General features: G+C 38.1%; 1 protein-coding gene across 5 annotated transcripts in view; it reads right to left on the reverse strand.

The window, feature by feature from the left end:
* Positions 1-19,225, reverse strand: part of ATE1 (arginyltransferase 1) — a 75,540-nt gene that overhangs the window by 34,773 nt on the left and 21,542 nt on the right. For all 5 annotated transcript variants that reach the window (XM_032695080.1, XM_032695078.1, XM_032695077.1 and 2 more), the window contains exons 9-10: positions 15,813-15,994; positions 11,419-11,518 (exon numbers count right to left, since the gene is read on the reverse strand). In XM_032695080.1, coding sequence (XP_032550971.1) covers positions 11,419-11,518; positions 15,813-15,994 — 282 coding nt within the window. The remainder of the gene's footprint in view (positions 1-11,418; positions 11,519-15,812; positions 15,995-19,225) is intronic.

Here is a 19,225-nt window from a genome sequence, read left to right on the forward strand (position 1 = left end):
CTGGCACTACATTTTATTCAGATCCTTCACTGAAATAAATGAAATAAATGGAGGATACAGAGAGTATCAAGCCCCCCCAAATATACTGTAATACCTCTCCACCTTCCTCCCTTCCCCTTGAATGGAAGATAATTAAAAGCAGTGAATAGCAAGCCACACAATGCCAACTGGTAAAAACTAAAACGGAAAGAATGTATTAAAAAAATTAAATCATAGAATGTATCATGGATCAACCATACTGACCATATTAGCATTAAGCAGCCCTTGAGAACAGTAGCCTTAATAGCTTAAATAAATAAATAAAATCAATAGATCAGTGGAACAAAAAGCTCATCTTGTCTTCTGTCCATTCATAGAACAACAGCCCATTTTTTTGTTGGGATGAACAGAGAATTTGGGTCCTATGTACTTTTGCTCCACGATCCCACCCTTCCTCAATTAATTGACAATGGAGTCGTTTTCATCCCCTTTTTTTGTGTCATTCCAGCTCAGTGTTACTTCTGAAAACATTTTTATTCCGAACAAGAAAAGGGGAGGGAGCAAACAGTATCATATGCTATGAAAAAAGAGGATCTACTCCCTTGAAATTTTTCTAGTAAGAACCCCCAAATTATCCGACACATCTAACACAGCAAATAACTACTCTGAACAGTTTCAGACATCCCTTTTAGAACAGTTCAGTTATTCAGATGAAAACAACTAAACCAAATAAAGTTTTTGGCAGTGGTTAAGTCTCCCAGGACAAGCAGAAACCTCGGGGCAGTGTCTGGAAACAGCGAGGGAGGTTGTTTTTTTTTTTTAACTTCACACTCAGAAGACAACAATTCACCAAGGTCCCAGGTCTCCACCGTAAGGTAACCTTAGAAAGCCTTTGGGAACTGATTTTATTAGATTAAGAAAAAGCTTTAAAGAAGCTGTAACAAAAATATTTTGCTCCTCCACTGACCCTCCCACTTGGGGCCCTGCTCTGAGCAACCTCTCAGAGCTGCAGTGCCCTCCTGACAGTCTGTGAAAACACAGCACCAACCCAGAGCCTGCTGGGCCCCAAAAACCTCAACTACTGTCTCTAGTCCCGATTAAAGAGTAGAAATTCAGTTTTAAATTAATTGCATCTGAATAACGGTGGTGGCCACCACAGGATAACATGAAATAAGCTCCTCCCATACCAGGGATATGTTGGTAGTGTGAAAACATGATTAATTACCATCATCTGCAACTCTGTGCTATTACACCCTTGCTCTGGGGTTTTATTCTTCATTTATGACTTTCTTTGAGCTGTCGCTTCCAGTATTTACTACAATACTATAAATAATAATTTATTACAATAAGGAAGATAAAACTCATCCAGGAGATCTCCATAAGCACTGTAAGGAACGACCATAAAGCCCTCTATGTTTTGTCAGCTCATTTAATGCAATATTCTCTCCTGAAAGAAAGAAAAGTGCCACTTTTAGCACAGATTTAGCTAAAGCAGAATGGGTAGCAGAGAAATTTGAGAGCCTACACACATGTGCTTTCATAGTCATGCAGTCACAAACCTTGACACTAAAAATAACTCAGCCCACATCCCAATTTAGCCCGTTCTGAAAACTTTGTAGTTGCACAATTCCCATTTTTTCTCCTTTCCCCCCCTTCTTCCTTGCCTCCAGAGCCTACCATCTTCCTTAGCACAATGAAGGCAGTAACTCATGTTACACAAACAAGTGTTAGAAGCTGATCTCAGCATCTGAGGGCCTAATTTTAGCCACCATTCTCTAAGACAGAAATACATCAGTTGATAAAAATCTTCTAGACTGCTTAAAAAAAAAAAAAAAAGACAAAGAGCTTAAAAAAAAAATTACAAAAAGCCTAAAAAATGAGACTTGAAGACTAGAAGGAATTGAGGGGTATTTTTGGTGGAGGGTTGGTTGGGATTTTTAGCAAGAATCAGAGAAGCTCACGAAGACATTTTTTGGTAGCCATCAGGTTCAAAAAAAAGGGGTGTTGCAAACAAACCCCGCAAACACAATAACCATAAAAGAAATTATAATATTATATTATATATAATTATATATAATAAGAAGAAATTATATTATTTTTTAGGAAGAAGAGTTCAGGGCAGACATTAAGAAAAAGAATTTCAATGGGAAGACCACTAAAGCACAAGAATAAGTATACAATCACCAGCACACAGAGATGTGGCTTTTGACACACATGTCCAACAGGTCTGAAAGGTTAACACAAATAGAGTTGAACCTGTGCTGCAGAAAAGGGATGAACTGCATAATGTGTGATTCCACTTCTCCCTCCTGGCTCCAAATCACTCACTTGTACAGAATTCTGGGTCTCCTTCCCATCCAAACGCTGATGCTGAACTTTTTGCAAACTAGACTGTTAGAAGCACTGTGTTTAATATAAAGATTGAGGATAAATAAGAGAACTTTTTGCTCATTAATTATACTTTTACTTGGAGACTCAGTGCAGTCGGCAGCTAAACAAACTCAGACAAAGAAAATAATCGTTCAAAGTAATAAATTGTCATCTAGATTAAATGTAACACTTCAGAGAAACGTACTGTGATACCTCTAAAATTAATGAGGTCTCAGCTAAACCAGGCCTCATTAAAGTATCTCCCATTAAATCTTTCCTGGAAAATTGGAGAAAAAAAACATCTCCTGCAGATTAAGTGGCCTGTCAGCCAGCTCCTACTGTAAAGACCACAAGTGAAATACGGCAGAGCCAGGAAAAGCAGGAGCTCCAGGCTTTCAGACCAAATAAATTCCACTTGACAATGTTGCCTAATTAGAGCTAATATCATCAGCAAAACTGCAAAAATAAGAGCAGTTGGATCTGAAGTTGAACGAGAGATCCAAGAGCCCAAGTGTTGCCACCTTCAATAAATGTGGTGCGCTGATAAAAGTAACCAGTGTTTCAATGACTTCGGTGACACATTTGAAGTGCTGATTTTTCTCTAGGACTTTAATATTTTGCCCTGAAAACTGGCCTGGCTGTGGACAACTTCACACAGGGACTATGTTAGGAAAAGTGAAGAGCATCTTCATAAATATGTTTTAACCCCTTGTATCGCAGTGCTGAGGACGTCCATCTCTGCATATTCAAATTCACTCACTTTTGGGAATGTCCCACAAACAGAGACAAAAATTCAGAAGTAAAGGGTGTTAAGCAGTGTTTGAAGATCATCCAAAATGATTAAATCAACAAAAAATGAAGTGAAGCTGACAAAGCAGCACTATACACTTAATTCCATGCATTCCTACACTTACTAGCAAGGACTAATGGATTTATAGATCCGTAGTTGGAAAATTCTGAAATGGGAATTGTGATCTCATTCCTCAGACGAAGCAGAAAAATTAAAGGCTTGTGAATGGTGAGGCATATTATTCCCCCTCACAAAAATAAAAAAAAAACAAGAAAACCAACCAAACCAACCCCACACCTCTTTTGTCTCTGTATTTCACAATTTACAGTTCTCACTTTAATTGCTAATGGTTGCTATGGAGTCCTCAAATGAGCCTTCAAATAAGATTTAGTGCAAGTCAGCAATAAGCAGTGAATTTATGACTATGCAGAGTCATGAATTAGACATGATAAATTTCTACCAGCTACTATCATTCAGAAGATGGTTTGTCTGAGGTTTATTAACATGACCCTGAATAAATCTTTTTAGCAGCTCCTTTTGACAGAGGCAGTCAAGTTGTCTCTAGTAACTCAGAAAACATCCACCAGTACAGAGCTGGCCAACAATTTAACAAACCACAACTCTTACTATTGGGCTTTAAGGAAAATGAGGTAAGATTTTAGGTGGCTAAAGTCTTACACAAATTAGCAAAATCATCTACTCCTATTTAATAACATTTATGTCTCCAGCATAGAGAAGAAAAGTTAACAAAAACAAAGTTTACTCAACTTGAAGACATTTGTTTTGTAATCAAAGACCAAGCTCCAGGTATACAGAGGAAACTGCAGAAAGGTCATTCCTCACATACAACTTCACTCTGAAAATTACTTTCAGATACAATTCCTTCAATACTTGTACAACATACATCCCAAAACTTCTGCTTTGGGACACATGTTTATTTTCTCAAGGGGCAGTAGTGAGACTTGTTCACTTCAGCTGTAGAACAAAGTCTTCTGCCCTAATATAAGTCTATAAATAATACAATCAGGTATAAATATGATTATTATTTTCATTTCTGCTAGACTTCAAATAAACAACTGAAAAGAAATCCAGATTTCCAATATCAGAAAAATAAAACCCCAGGGACATGTTCACTTTTCTCCCTAAGGAGTTCTAAATGACAAGAAAAAAGAAAAAAGTCATCATTCAAAATATTTTACCAGGAAAAATAAAGTTAAGCAAAAAGACACGGCTGGGATCTGTGTGTGCTTCTGGCAGAAAAATGGGATTGCAATTGGTTTTAACCCTGTAAGTGCTGTGTGAAATTTGGCACAGCTTCAACACTTGCACTGAGGAAAAACTGTAATAATTTACCAATTACACACAGTAAAAATCAACAGCTTAGAAAAAAATAAAGTGATTGAGTAATTGCATTCACTATGCTTACCTGCTATGAATACAACATGGAAACTGTAATTCTGCTCTAAATAATTACATTTTCACTGGAAATCCCCTGTCAACACTCAGTTATGGCAGGAGCATCTCCTTATTTCTGCTTGTTGATGCTCATAATAATGTAGTTTTCACAACCTGTCTCTAGATGGCTTTAAGAAAAAAGAAACCTAGAAAGTGTCCTCAAACACTTTGTAGGAAACTGTCAAAAGTCAAAATGAAAAGCTTTTAAATACTTATCACTAGCATTACAGCAAGAACTAAAGAACCTATAATTTTTCCCCTGTGGTATTTTTATTCTGCCCCACATTCTCAGTTATTTATTCCAACTTGTTAAGTTCCATTCATTTAGTGTGGGCTTCCAGATAAGGAGAGGTGAAAGGAGAAAGCTTTTATGGAAGGAAAGAAACAAAAGGAAAAAAAGGTAAAAAAAGAAGAGGGGAGCATTAAGCTAAAAGGACACTGGAATCCTGAATACAGCACCTGACTTCTCAGATCCAAAAACCAGACATCCAATGTTCCAGTCAAAACACAGTTGATAAAATACATGTAGAGAGATAAGGACTTTTTGCATTAGTCATACTTTGAAGGAGTATTAAAGCAGCTTGATTTTCAGAAGCATTTAACACATACACTGAATCAATCATCCAAAATCCTCCTGGAAGCCTTGGCCACTTATAAAAGACTTCTCAAAATCCCTTTGGGTTTTAATGCCTGAAGCTCAATATAATTCAGAGTAGGCTTTTTCTCCTTAGACACCAACCCAAACCATTAGAAGGAACACACTGGGTAAGGTCAGAGCTCTGAAGAAATCAATGTTCAATTTTAGCTGCTGAAGCTCATGTAGGGGAGTATCCCAACCAGTAGGGAAGTGCAGTGAGGAAATGAAAGGAAGGAAGGAGGGAGAGAGTTAAAAGTGATGTTAACAAGACAAAACCAGGGATTATCCCCCCCCCACTTGTACAACTCATAATTTTCAGGGCTTTATTATTATATGTTTTTGTCTATATTATTTGCTGTTTCTTTTCAACAGTCTTGCCAAAAAAAGCAAAACCACTGTGTTGTCACAACTTTTATTGCTTTCTTAGAGAAGATAATGGTTTTACAATGCAGATATTTCATTTCTTTATTATTAAATGGTATTGCAAACAACAACTTGGTAATCTGTAACAACTACTGGTTTTTCAGGATGTTTAGTTGACTATTTATGACCTGTTTATTAAAAAAAAAAATATTAAGAAATTGTTTTGTACTAATTGGAATGCAGATTTATTCCTGTAAACTGACAACATTAATCCTGGAAAAGCCACTAGCTCACGTGCTAATAGACTTGAGCAGAGCAACTCCAGTCCTCCAAACTACTCCCAGCTCATAATATTTTCCCATTATCAAGCTAAATAGTAATAGCAGTGAGAAAAGGAGGCTGACAGCTGGTAGTAACTTCAATAATACTGAATAAATAGACCATGGACAGAGGTGTAAAAGCAGCAGCTCTCTGTGTGGAACTGGTGACACATGAAGCAAAGCTGTTTGCTGCTCCATGGCAGAACCATGACAGTGTGTGCTCACCACCCCCAAAATCCCACAGGATCACTGTGAGTCACATCCAAGCTCCTTCCCTCACACATTTCAGCTTGCACTGCAAATCCCAGCTTATTGGAAAGGTTAACTAAATTCCACAGGCAGGCATGGGGAGAGGGTCTGCACAAGCAGGGATGAGCCAGACCTCTGCAGATCCTGTGGATGTCCAGGCTACCACTGGATCCGTTGTGCTGCTGCAGGAGGAGTGATGCTGAAATTCCTGAAAGCAGCCAAAGAAATTGGCTCTCAAGTGCCATAAAATTCCAGGGGCACCGCTTAGGACCACAGTCAGTCCGAGGTATTTAGTTTAAGAATGATTAATCACAGTTGAATCAGCCTTTTGTTTCTTTTTTGACATCTCAGGGCCCTTTCTAGTATTCCATCTATCTGAAGTCTGGCCATGGCTTGATACTGAAGGAGACTGTTTGAAATAATTCCATTTACTTTGGCCTGCATACAAGTCTGGATAAAGGCTTCAGTCAAAACACCTCTTCACATCATAGAATGGTCTTAAAATGGCACACAGAGATAACACAGCAAGAAGACATTAAATCTGTTGTGCACTTCAAAGTACACTGAGAGTTATTTACCAGCATCAGTGGAGTGGCTTCAGGGAAAGCAGATTATTGACCAAAACAAGTACTGATACAAGCTCCAACTGCAGTTACTTATGTGCAAATATTGACACAGAAGAAATCTCACAAAGCCCAGGACTAAGGAAACTCACCTAGAAAATGTCACCAACAAATCCTTCCCAACACAAAAGCTTAAGAGGAGAAAATGATTTAAACGTCAACAGGGGCCCACCAGCAAACAAACAGCAGCAACTACACCAGAAACAAACCCAACACCTATTCAGGGTCACCCACCACGAGACTCAAAATCACCATCAAAGGACTGCAATGGAAAGAACAGAAAGGATCTCAAAGAGTTCAGTGGTGACTGGAAAATGTGAACTCTTAACACAAGAGCCATGGAGTACAATTTTTTAGTTGAAAGATGCAGGACAAAGCAGAATATTAGTAGAGGAAAAAAATCCAAGGTCATTTCAAACACCTCTCTGATATGGCTGCTTGCTAAAGGTGCTTCTTTTAATTTTGTAGTTCTATAAATATGTTTGTAAACAAGTGTCTTTAAGTGAAAAACATTAACAAGTACACATATAGGACTTAAACACATAAGAAGTAACCCTGAGACCAACCTCATGTGAAAGAAAAATACTTTCTTATACTTAAAATTTGTTCACACACTCTAAAATGCATTAGGAAAAAGACTTTGCATCTTATGACTCCTGGAAAATTTTCCAGGAGACTATTTTCCAATGTAAGACCCACCACACCTAACAGAGCCTGAGAAGGTTTACCACAAGGTCATGAATTTCTTCAGAGAACCATTTTAATGTTGCATTACCCCAACCTACCCAGAAAAAAATGGAACAAAGCCATTGCTTCAGGTTTTTCCTTGGATTTTTCCATATTAACAGAGTCAATAGGACTACAGAAATCCTTTTGTCTCAATTTAATGTACATTTTATTTTACCAGTTTATAAATATTAACCCATACACGAGAACAAATCTGAGAGAAGCTGGGAAATAAAAAATAGTCTAAATGTCACAATATATTCCCTTGTCCCATCTTAAAGTAATTTCCCTGGGACTCCACTGTTTCAAAATCCCATTGCAATCCATGCCAAGGCTGCCTGGGGACAAAAAGAATGGGAACAGTGAGTCAAAAGGAAGCTTTATTTTTAAAAACCTCTGCAATTATGTCTAATCCATGGGTTAGATGACACTCTAACCATTCACCTTCCTGCCTGATAATGCAGAATTCTTCAACTCTATTACTGAGCCACAGGAATCCTGATTTGGGATCGGCTTCCAGGACACTCAGGCCTCCAATCTTCCATTGGATTACACAGTATTCATGCCACAAATTGTACCATTTGTGGAAAGATAATCCTTCACATGAGAAGGTCACACACTGATCTCCATATATTCTCTGCCAGTTTAGCCCCTGACCTGTTCAGCTGTAGCTAAAAATATTCAGCAGCTGCCGAATTTTATACCATAATATTATAACAAATTAAAAATTAAAATTATGCCATTGCTATACCAAACACCAGTCACTGCTATATATGATCAGATATTACCAAGGATTTAAAAAACAATGTTTGACTACTACTTTACATACCCAAAAAAGTCAGAATCCAGAAGAGATGTCTACAGCTTGCATTACAAGAGGGTACCCCTGCAGAGCAAGGCTTTAATGATTGCTGTTGGACATCCATAGCTCCAACCCTGGAGCCATGTGCATTCCAAACCAAAATTCCAGCCATGCCCTCATGTGCACAACATTAAAGCATCAGCCTTGCATTGTAACAGGAATACAACAGCTCATGGAACAGATTCCCAATTAATCCAAACACATCCTGTACAGCAGACTGGGTTTTACTCCATGCAAAGGGGAACACTTCCAAGCTCCTTAAATCAACATCCTAAAGTCCCTGTTCCTTATGTATCCCAATTCATCCCTCTTTAACCAGCACAATGAGACTCAGCTGTTTGGTACAAACCATTAGCCAAGCCCAGGCACCTTTGCTAGAAGTTGTCTAGTACTGCATGGCCATCAAAAATCAAATGCAAGTGTCAGCTCAGGCATTTCCACTGATCACTCTGACTAGGAGAAGGAAAATTTTCAAATATTTCCCAAATTCCATGACTTCACTGTAACAAATTTTGTATAATTTTATGTAGGTATGTGTTCTTCAGAAGACACTGCTTGGATAGAGAAGTGACACTGTGCTGAGCCTTGTTCTCTAAAAATTCTAGGATAAGATTTGCAAAGAAAATTACAAGCAAAGGATAAAACCCCAGTGGGGTTAGCTTTCCAGTTCCTTCTTTTTTTCCCCCCTTTATTTAATTTCCTTACCTGCCATCAGTTTAACAACAGTTGCCTACAGCCTCTCATTCTTTCCATTTTATTACCATTAAGGGAAGGGAGCCTCTAACATCTCTATTAAACTGTAATAAAGCAAAGTCTCCAGCATGTAATGCCTCTAAGTCAAGCAGGCATTACTGAAATTACTTAATCTGCAAAGTCAGTACTTGCCCACCCTACTTTACCATTCCCAATCACTTCCCAAGAGCAGTGGTATTATCCAGACACATTTCAGAGCTTAGCTTTAGAATTTGTTTTCAGTGTATTATTTCAGTGAGGGTAAAGTGGAACCACACAGAATTAACGTCAACTTGATTTTCAGTCGCGTTACTTTTGGCTACTTCCAAAGCAAATACACCCAGGAAAAGAAATATAAAATAGAATTGCAATTAATTTGTTAAATTATTGCTCTGCCAATACATTATGTGTGTTTCTGTGTTCTAATTATCTGAGTGCAGGCTTTCTTCTTCTCCCCCCACAGCCCCTGCCCCAGCTTGAACCACCCAAGCACACCAACATGTGCAGGTTTCTGGGAGACTAAAATGTACATTCTACCCAATCACAGTCATATCAGGTGAAGTCTAAGCAAGGGAAGAAAAAGAGCTTTTGTGGGGGAAACAAAAAGTAAAATACTCCCACTACAATCTAATCCATTTCCAAGACTTAAGAATGAAATCCAGAAGCATTGTGGGAATCTTATATTCCTGATGGAATCATTTCCAAATACCAGCCCAACAGAACAGACACCACATTAGGATAAATAATACCAATGTATAGTGGTTCTTGAGTTTAGCAATTAAAATTTGTATTTAAATAGTTTGCTGGCTACTTTATTACATTTATTTCATCCACGTATACAAAGTTCATGTTTTTAATAAAACACTACAAGCAGCTGAACCCAAAATTTCTTAACCATGACATCTTTCAGAACTGGAACACTTTTTGCCACTATAGCCAGATTTGTTTCCTTTCCTAAGCGCCCTGGCAAACCAAAGGCATTCTTTTTACAAGTCTTGAACCCTGCAGGTTGTAGAACAGACAAGAGATGTTAAACTGCAGTGTCTCAACATGAACAATTCATCTCAAACTTTTAAATACCTCCAAAGAGAAGAGAAAGTAATCAGAACCTGTGGTTCAAGCTGGTGATGTGACAGCAAGATGATTTCAATGGCAGAGGCAGTGCTTTCCAACTCATTTCCAACCCATTTGCTTCCCTCAAACTTAATATTCTCTTTTTTTGGCCAGCAGATGTACATGATAAATTCAAATTGGCAAAAGGGACACACACACACACACAGACAAACATCTTCTAACAAAAACTGAGGGAGGGATTTGTTGTCTGTTATTTTCAGAAGATTGAATCCTTGTGGTCACCTGGAGTGTAGACCATAAAAAATCTGAAATGGTTTTTCCTTCACAACCCTCACTTTTAGTGAGCCTCACAATTTTTTGGGTATTTGCAAACTAGCTGAAAATATTGCAGACTTCTAGCACACTTTGAGGGGGGAAAAAGGGAAATGAAAACACTGCACCTCTTACTCTAGATTTTGTGAGCTTTTTATCTTTTCCCATTATGAACAGATATAAACGTGTAAACGTTCAGGAAATTGCTATCAATGTTCAGTACTTGGAATTGTATCATAATAATATACAAAAGCAATGATACAGTTCCAGAGAAAAGATCTAAAACACAGAGGAAAAACACTCTCAGGCACTTGGGTCTAAACTAAGCTGAAGCCAAGAGGGTTTTACAAAGGAGGGTTGGTGACAGTGGTCACCCTCAGCATCCTGAGGGTTCTCCTGGCCCCCTCCTCAAAACTCTGCTACCTGGCTCAAAATTGCTGCTCCCCAAACTTCTCACTGATTTCAGGGGCAGAGAAGTCCCCCATCTTTAACAAAAAACAAGGAGGAAAAGCCCAAGCACAGCCAAGACCACGAAGGCATCTTATCACTGCCTCTGGTCACCAAGCAACAGTTCCACAAATATGCAAACCTAAAAAAGGGAGAACTGCAGTCTACTGGAAGAGACACTGTAAACACAAGATAACCAGGTAAGCCAATGACAAACCATTATCTGACACTCTTGAAAAGCTCTCCATGTGAACTGCTCTTAAGCCAAGCTGGAACAAACAGCACATGCAGCTAAATTAAAAAAAAATAAAAAAATAAAAATCCTAAGCCAAGTTAAATAGTAACCAACATTCACATTTAACCATATAAAGCCTACATTCAAATCCAAAAAGACACTTACAAAATATTATATTACTGTGAACACTGTCAAAAGCTTTGAATAATAGTACACTAAGGAAATATGTAAAAACAGACTTTACCTTGTACCTCATTTTGGGGCATGAATGAATGTAGAAACCCATATAATAAAAACAGAGATCAGGAGCTTTTTCATGAAGTTGCCTAGTAAAAGCAATTTCTCTGTGAAAGGAAAGAAAAGACTAATTACATTTGAATATGGTTCTTACAGTCATTTTACCTCTTCATAGTGAAATATTTTACAGCTACCTGGCTCTTGATCTATTTAAAAGGACTAGACCTCTAAAAAATAAAATATGAAGATCATAAACTCCAAACTAATGTTTTTAAAAAACCCCACACATAATAAACTGAAAATTAATACTTAAAAACCAAACAAACAAATCACCAAAATGCACACCACCACGTCAGGCTTAAAAATATTTTTATTTTTGTGCCTTGTCCTGCCAACTGCCAGACTTGAAATTTAAATAAAAGTGATTAAGAGCCTCTATTTAACAGCTTTCTTATTAATATTCATGTATACTGGAATTCTACAGAAATCTGGCCCATCTATTGCACAGACTGGCTAACCTCAGGAAATCAGAGTATTTTTTAAAAAATAAGCTTCAAGGATAAGCCTCTTGTTTGTTCCATCATTTGTGTTCCAACAATTTTGCATGTAAAAACATTCATTTTTATGCAACAAAAGGTATTTTTCACCCATCCCGTGACTGTTGGTGCGATTTTCTCGTTCATTCTGAAAGAAAAGTGTCAGTGTACTCCAAAATAAGTTTGCTTTTTATTTCACTGGCACAAGGAAAGCAGCACTATCACAAAGGCTCAGTCAGTGCTTCCTCTGTAAGGATCGTTTCTACAGCATTTCTAACTCTGCAGATCGTTTTTGTAACCAATTTGGTAAAACAGGGATGTTGGTTCTTGCTTTCAGTGACAAAGGAATAAGATGCTCATTGCAGGGGGGTTGGAGCAGATGGCCTTTAAAAGGTCCCTTCCAACACAAACCCCTCTATGATCCAAGACATGAGCACATGCATACAGGAAGCATACACAAATACTGGAGATTCTTTATCATTTAATGTTAAATTAGTGATAAAGATGTTTAGATGTACTGAAAATTTAACATTTCAGTTGTGTGTAGTTTGCTGAGACCATCATGAGTTATAACTCTCTATCCATATAGGCACCTGTTCAAAAACAAGGGTCTGTCTAGAAACTGAATCTATTCCATAGCTTAAAACCCAGGCAAATACAACAGATTCCAGAAGCGAGATTTATACCTCTAAAAAAAAGTACAAAGATGCACTTCCTATACATAATCTTCACAAGCCATAGCATGACATTAAACCACCTTACTGTTTTCATGTAGGTTATCCTGGCCCTAATTAAACAAACACCTTCCTGCAATTCAAAAGCTGGAATACTGCAGGGGAAAAGCATTATTGTTGCATTTCAAAATCTCTTAAAGGCTCTTTCCAATTGGACTATACCATAAGATCTAATAAAAGGACAAGGTTGAACAGAAAGTCAGATAGACTCCAGTGTAATGAGGTAAAAATTGGGCTGCAGTAGCAAGTCTTACCATGAGCAACAAAGCTTCATGCAACCAAATTAGTGCCTCTGATAGTAAAGGGAGCTTGAACTACTGCCAGTACCTTCACATTCCTGCAGTCTCCAGTGAAGTGCTGTAGGCAAGGACCTTGAACTCAAGTTTGTCCTCTGTCCTTCATTTATCTATCCAGCCAACCCCACTCCAGGCACAGTTTTACTGGGAGGATGCTGTAACATCCTTTTCTTTCTGCTTCCCAGGAGTGTGTGCTGTGATCCTGGGCAAGAGAGTCCTCTGACTCCATCATTCCACACCAGGATAAGCAAGGATGTGTCACCATATGGCACAACACAACCTGCACATCTTCTGCCTAAATCTTTCCCAAAGAAAAGGGACCACAGACTTGCAACTACCTTTTTAGCAAACCTTTCATTTATGGTCCTCTCTATATCTATAAGGAGTTAGAATGGCACAAGAGGAGTCAGGTAGTGAGAAAAACATCCATCTCATCAATACAAAATTCAGATTTAGTATTTCAGTGCTACACAGCCCAGTTCCAAAAGAAGTTCAAGTACCTGTCCTCCTGCTAAAGAGAGATTATGAATACTATGATTGTCTACTATTCATGATCTTAGGTAGCAGGGGGAAGGTTTAACTTCCTGATCATATGAACAGGAGTCACTCAGTATTTCTGGATGGGTTTTTTTTTTTCCCTTTGGTAAGACTGGTATTTCCAAGCAGCCTCTTCTCCCCTCATTCTTTAACACATGCCTACATATTTCAAATGATCCTCAAATCCCATCCTTTCCACGACTCAGCAGCAAAAATTCTCCCAGTGGCATGAAGTGGAAGTGACAGCACTGTGAGGCAGTTTAACCTCCTCAGGGTAAAATTGGCAACAGCTTTGATGGTATCAGATTCCTCTTCAACTTCCTCAGTCCTCCCTAACTCAACTTTTTTTTTTCCTCCCTCTTTGAAAGAAGAACAAGGTTGGCTCCCTCTAAGACTGTTGGGAACTCGTTTTTATTGCCTGAAATGCCACAGAATTTATAAGCTGCTCTTTCACAAGTTGAGCCATGGTGCACTGACACAGCTTTAAATTTATTATACAGAAAATTTAAAATCATTTCAAGAATTCATAAGCATGGATTATGTCAGTCTATTATTACATAAAGTAATGTGATATGTACAAATACTAAAAAAACAACTCTTAAGAGGACTTAGTGTTTTATGTTATATGTTCAGCTTGCAAGGAAAAAATAGTCTAATTTCAAATATCTAGCATATGTAATAAAATATTTCTAAAAATCTAACAGAAAATAGATCAATTCCAAGTCATAGGAGTTCCAATGTTTTTCTACATTTGTTAATTTTGATTCATTCTATAAAATTACCAGTGCCACTGAAAGCCTCAAATAATGACACTTCAGACCCTTTTAACTGCAGACCACTGGAGAAGCTACAGCAGCAGCTTCATTAATGCTCACAATGACTTTGAAGTTGGCCCTGATTTGTGCTGGAACTGCAGCAGATGACACCCAGAGGTCCCTCCTGACATGATTCTACAGTTTCTCCTTCATATAAAGATTATTCAGAAATCACAAAATTCACACCTACAAAGAGAATACAGCCCAAGGGAGAATTGAAAAAAAGAGAGATTTTGATTAGGATCTCTTGATTTCCTAAGAATATAAACAAACTCAGATTAGACTTTTGAGAGATTAAATTGCACAGGGTTTATTAGTTATAAAAAGCAAAAGTTTATGAAGTAACTGTGATACAAAGTTTCCTAAAAATAGTGTTTGGGCTTTATGTAGTTCCAGTCATGCCATTTACCCACCCTGCTGGGTAACACTAAAAATGAGCTGAGAAGCTCCACCTACAGAGAAGATGCCTTGGAGAAAGAAGAAAGCTGGACCTCACAACTCCTGTGCTTCTTTTGCACCTGAAGGAGTTCAGTGCAAACCTCAACAGGCAAAAAGAACTTGTGCTGCAGCTTCTCAAACTCTAACTTTGAAAATAGATGTGTCTGCCATGAGGTTCAAACCCAGTTTGCTTCACCAGAACCTCCCTGGGAACACCACATGTCTGTGACCAACTCACTTCGTGTAAATAGAGAAGCAAAAAGGTAAGGAAAAAAAATGAGATGCACAAGTATTTCCACTCACTAAGGGGTTTTTTTTCCCCCCTTATAATAACAATGGAATCATAAAATTACTAATGAAAGAAAAACAGTAACTTGCAATTTCACATACAAGTCTAGTTCACAGTGAAAAGCATTACCCACTATTCCTACTGTTTTACAAGGCTGTTGATAATTAATGTAAGGCTTTAAAATTCATAGGATTACTCTCTCCATCAGCCTTTCTAAAGGCAAAGATAATGAGATTAACATACCTGAAAAATATACTTAATGCTAGTACAGCAGGAGACTACTAATTCAGAAGACAATGTTTTTTAGGTACTCTGTTATTTATGATCTCAATGTGCATAGAACTATAAAAGTGATTAATTTCATTTGCTGACTGGGCTAAGAAAAAGGTCAAAGGAAAAATTATTTCTACTCAAACAAAAAAGGGGCTTTTCCTGCTGAAACCAAGCAATACTAAATTATTTTCAGGGGCAATAAAAACTAGGTATTTTGTTTCTGAGCGTTTCCTTAATCTGTAAAAGTACTCAGCTAACGAGAAAGATACATCCCTAGTCATGATGACAATTAAAAATTTATTTGGAATGCGACCAACCACAGAGAATTTTTAAAAAAAAACAAACAAAAAAACCAATCAGAAATACTTTGTTAGGTATAGTGTTATCAGTATATGTTTAGACTGAAAAATAAAAGCACAAGTTTAGAGACAGGTATCAATTCTTACTATTACAACCAACCAGATAATGAAAATGTCCTCTTACCGTAATGCAGAGTAGACTCCCAAGGATAAGAAAGAAAAGTCTGGGTCATAGTACAGATAAACAGAGGACACACAGTAGGGCAGGATATCAATGACACCAACAGCAATTATCTTTCCATCCAGCCAGTACTGCTGGTGGAAAGATCCATAGCCACATTCCGGTCCATTTGGGGCATGCTCTGCCTAAGAGAAAACAGGAGAGGGATGTGACTGTCTGACACAATTCCAGCATGAAAGCAATTTTAGAAAGAATTTTAACACACAACTAAATGCTGCGAAAATTTACTCTGGCCTTCCGTGTTTAGGAAAAGAAGGAATTTGAAAAGCAGGGAAAACAATGTTATTTCACTGGACCATTTGTGACTTTGCTGTATTTGTAATGGGTAAACCCCACACATCACACATCCCAAACACAAATCTGAAATACCCATTGAGCATTTATGGGACTGCCATGATCAAACCAGGTGATTCACCAAGTTATCAATGCATTATGACATGCAAGCAAATTCTGCAGACACCCTTTAATGTGACCAACCTACTCTGCAACAAGAGGCAAAGCCCAAGGGCAGAAAGGTGAATGCCATGTCCCTGTGCCAGCCCTTCCCAAGGACCCTTCTGTTCCTCTCCTCTATGTCCCCAGGCACTGGCAGCTCTCTGGCCACAGATCTTCTCACAGTGGCCATTAAATTTACTTCAGAGGAGCATTTCATAAAAAGAAGCGAACAGTTAATTCTTTATGTAACACGGTTTACCCTCTCGATAACCGATGAAATACTTTTTATCTAAGAACCTGAAACTGTGTTGCAACAAAAATGTGTGGAACTACTTCTTTGTCAGCCCACATCAGAGTATCTGCTGCAAAAACACCGAGGAACTAGCTATTGTTGTGTGCTGTGGTTTTGGACGTGAAGTTTGCCTCTGGATGGGGTAAAGCACCTCGAGCCAGAAACTCATGCTTCGAGTTAAGAAGAAAATGATCTCCTAATTTAAACTGTATTACACAACCAACTTTGGCATTCCATTTTCTCCCACGTCAAGTTTACTTTAATCCCGAATTCCACTGTGCTCAACTTAATTATCCATCTAGTCATGTTTTCCACTGCATTGCCAGGTCTTCAGAAAGCTGCTTCTCACTCAATAAATCCGACAATATTGCCTGCTATTACCAACTGTTTTGCATTACAACAACAGAAGGTGGGTTTAATCAAGTATTTTGATACAGTAGCACAGGCTGAAGAGATGATGGGCAGGAGAAATTACTCTAATTGGTACCACATGTGTCAAAAGAAATCAATCACGTGAGCAAAAAAATCATTCCAAGTGACTCACCCAACCAGTAAGTCCCAAAACAAAGGCCACATAACAAAATGTTTGCATTTTTACACAGTTATAGAGCACAAAACTAGATGTGGAGCTAGGAATACTCTAAAAGCTAAATGGTTAAACATTTGAGAGCTCCATCTGCAGTATAGGAGGATATTAAACTCAGATATAGCACATTACACAGGGTTTCCCCCTGTTCAGGTAAAACCTACTCATGCAACAGTTAAGGTTTCATTCCACATCCTCAACTTTTCAGCAGAGCCAAATGAAATCATGTGGTCAGTGGTCCAACTTTTAAGCAGGGACACAGTCAAGTAAGAGATGTTGTCTAAGGATTTGTCAGCACAGGCCAGGTTCTTTTCTCAGCTATCAGGGTGCAGCCAGTGACAAAAACATCTCCTCAAAGCCATAGGGAAATGTGATTGGTAATAAAACCCAGACTTGCCTAAAGAAGTTTCAGTTAAAACAGATTTTCTTTCTTTGCCAAAAAATTCATCATATAGGATTTAATGGATGTTACAACAGATAGTCTCTTAGCCAGCATGGAAAAGATTTTCACCCAAAGCAAAGTCTTCTGAAGTTAAACAAATGTTGTGCCTGTGTGTGACCCCAAACCTCCAAAGAGCATCACATGGAACTGGAACTCTGCAAACTGAAGTTAAAAACTTCTGGTAAAGTACAACCTGCAGTTATTTCACTAATGCAATTACAGTAAAATGTCATGAACATAAAAGGGTCTATGCTCTGTAACAAACATAATGAGCACAGCACTGATCTCAGGCAGAATGTTCAGGGATCCCCATTACATTCAGCAAATAACATTTTAAAAAGAATAAGACTTTCCTCCTCCTTCAGAAGTTCTCATACAATGTAATCCTTTGTAATGCTTGTCAGGATTACGTTTTCTCCCATTTCTCAATGAATACTTGGCTCCTTTAGCTTGATTTCCTAAGCACCATCCAGGCAATTTGACCTGAAACAGGTCTAGAACACGAAACACTTACCTGAAGCAGGTTATACCATTCTCTACTACTGACATCTCCACTGGGACCATGTTTGTCAAGGGGGATGTAAAATATACCACTGACATCAGGTGAGCAAGACCCAGCAGAAGGGGCTTACCTTATCTAACTAGAATTATGCCTTAGCCTGGAAACAATCCAGAGGGACCAATTTAGTTAAAATTAACAGTTCATACTCATATTTCAATACAATGAATTATTACAATCTGATTATATTGGGGAAAAAAGAAAAAAAGAACTAAATCCAGGAACAAAACCACATAATTTTCTCTCCAATGTTTAGACTTTTATGCAGAGAAAAATACAATATATTTCATTACATGTTAATTTTACCTGTCTTCCTATTCTGCTAGCTAATGATTCCATGAACACATTTGATTGCTCATATTTTAGAACACATTATTAAAATTTAAATATTTAACAGAACTGGCATTATATATTGCCCAATTAGTACACCTCAATGTAATAACTGCTTATAATTGAACTTCAATGATGGTGAGAGTGCTCAATTATCTTTGAGGCACATTGGTCATTCTTTAATTTTAAGAGGTGTTTTACTTATAATTACCAAAAATGGGTCCTGCCCATACGCTCCATGATTATTTTTCTCTGGAAGGTTTCACGAAATTTCATAGTTTGAACTTTTCCATTTTACCCTCCCTGTGGATGGAGGGAGGAGGAAGTTATGAAATCCATGCTATCCCTCACTCAGAGGAAAAAAAAAATAAAAAAAAAAGGCAGGAAACTCTTGACTCCCACACTCCAGTGGAAATTATTTGCCGAATAAGCAAAGTGATTAATTCCAGCAGTTCCTTTCCCAGTGGCACACACACACCATATGGCAGATTTCTATCCCTTGGCTAGCAAGGTATTATTCCCTTTTCAGTACCCTGTCCTCCTTTCATTAGGGATTATGGAGATGCTGTGAAAGCAGCTGACAAACACAGAGGCAGCAGAGAGGCAGCACTGCAGGTCTGTGTTAAGGAAAGCCAGCAATGCACCCTCTCTCAGGGAAAAAAGGCCAGTGAGGAACACAGGAAATCCAATCTGAACAGAAGGACAGAGGTTT

The sequence above is a fragment of the Chiroxiphia lanceolata genome, chromosome 8 (genome assembly GCF_009829145.1).
Source record: "Chiroxiphia lanceolata isolate bChiLan1 chromosome 8, bChiLan1.pri, whole genome shotgun sequence".
Taxonomy (NCBI): Eukaryota; Metazoa; Chordata; class Aves; order Passeriformes; family Pipridae; genus Chiroxiphia; species Chiroxiphia lanceolata.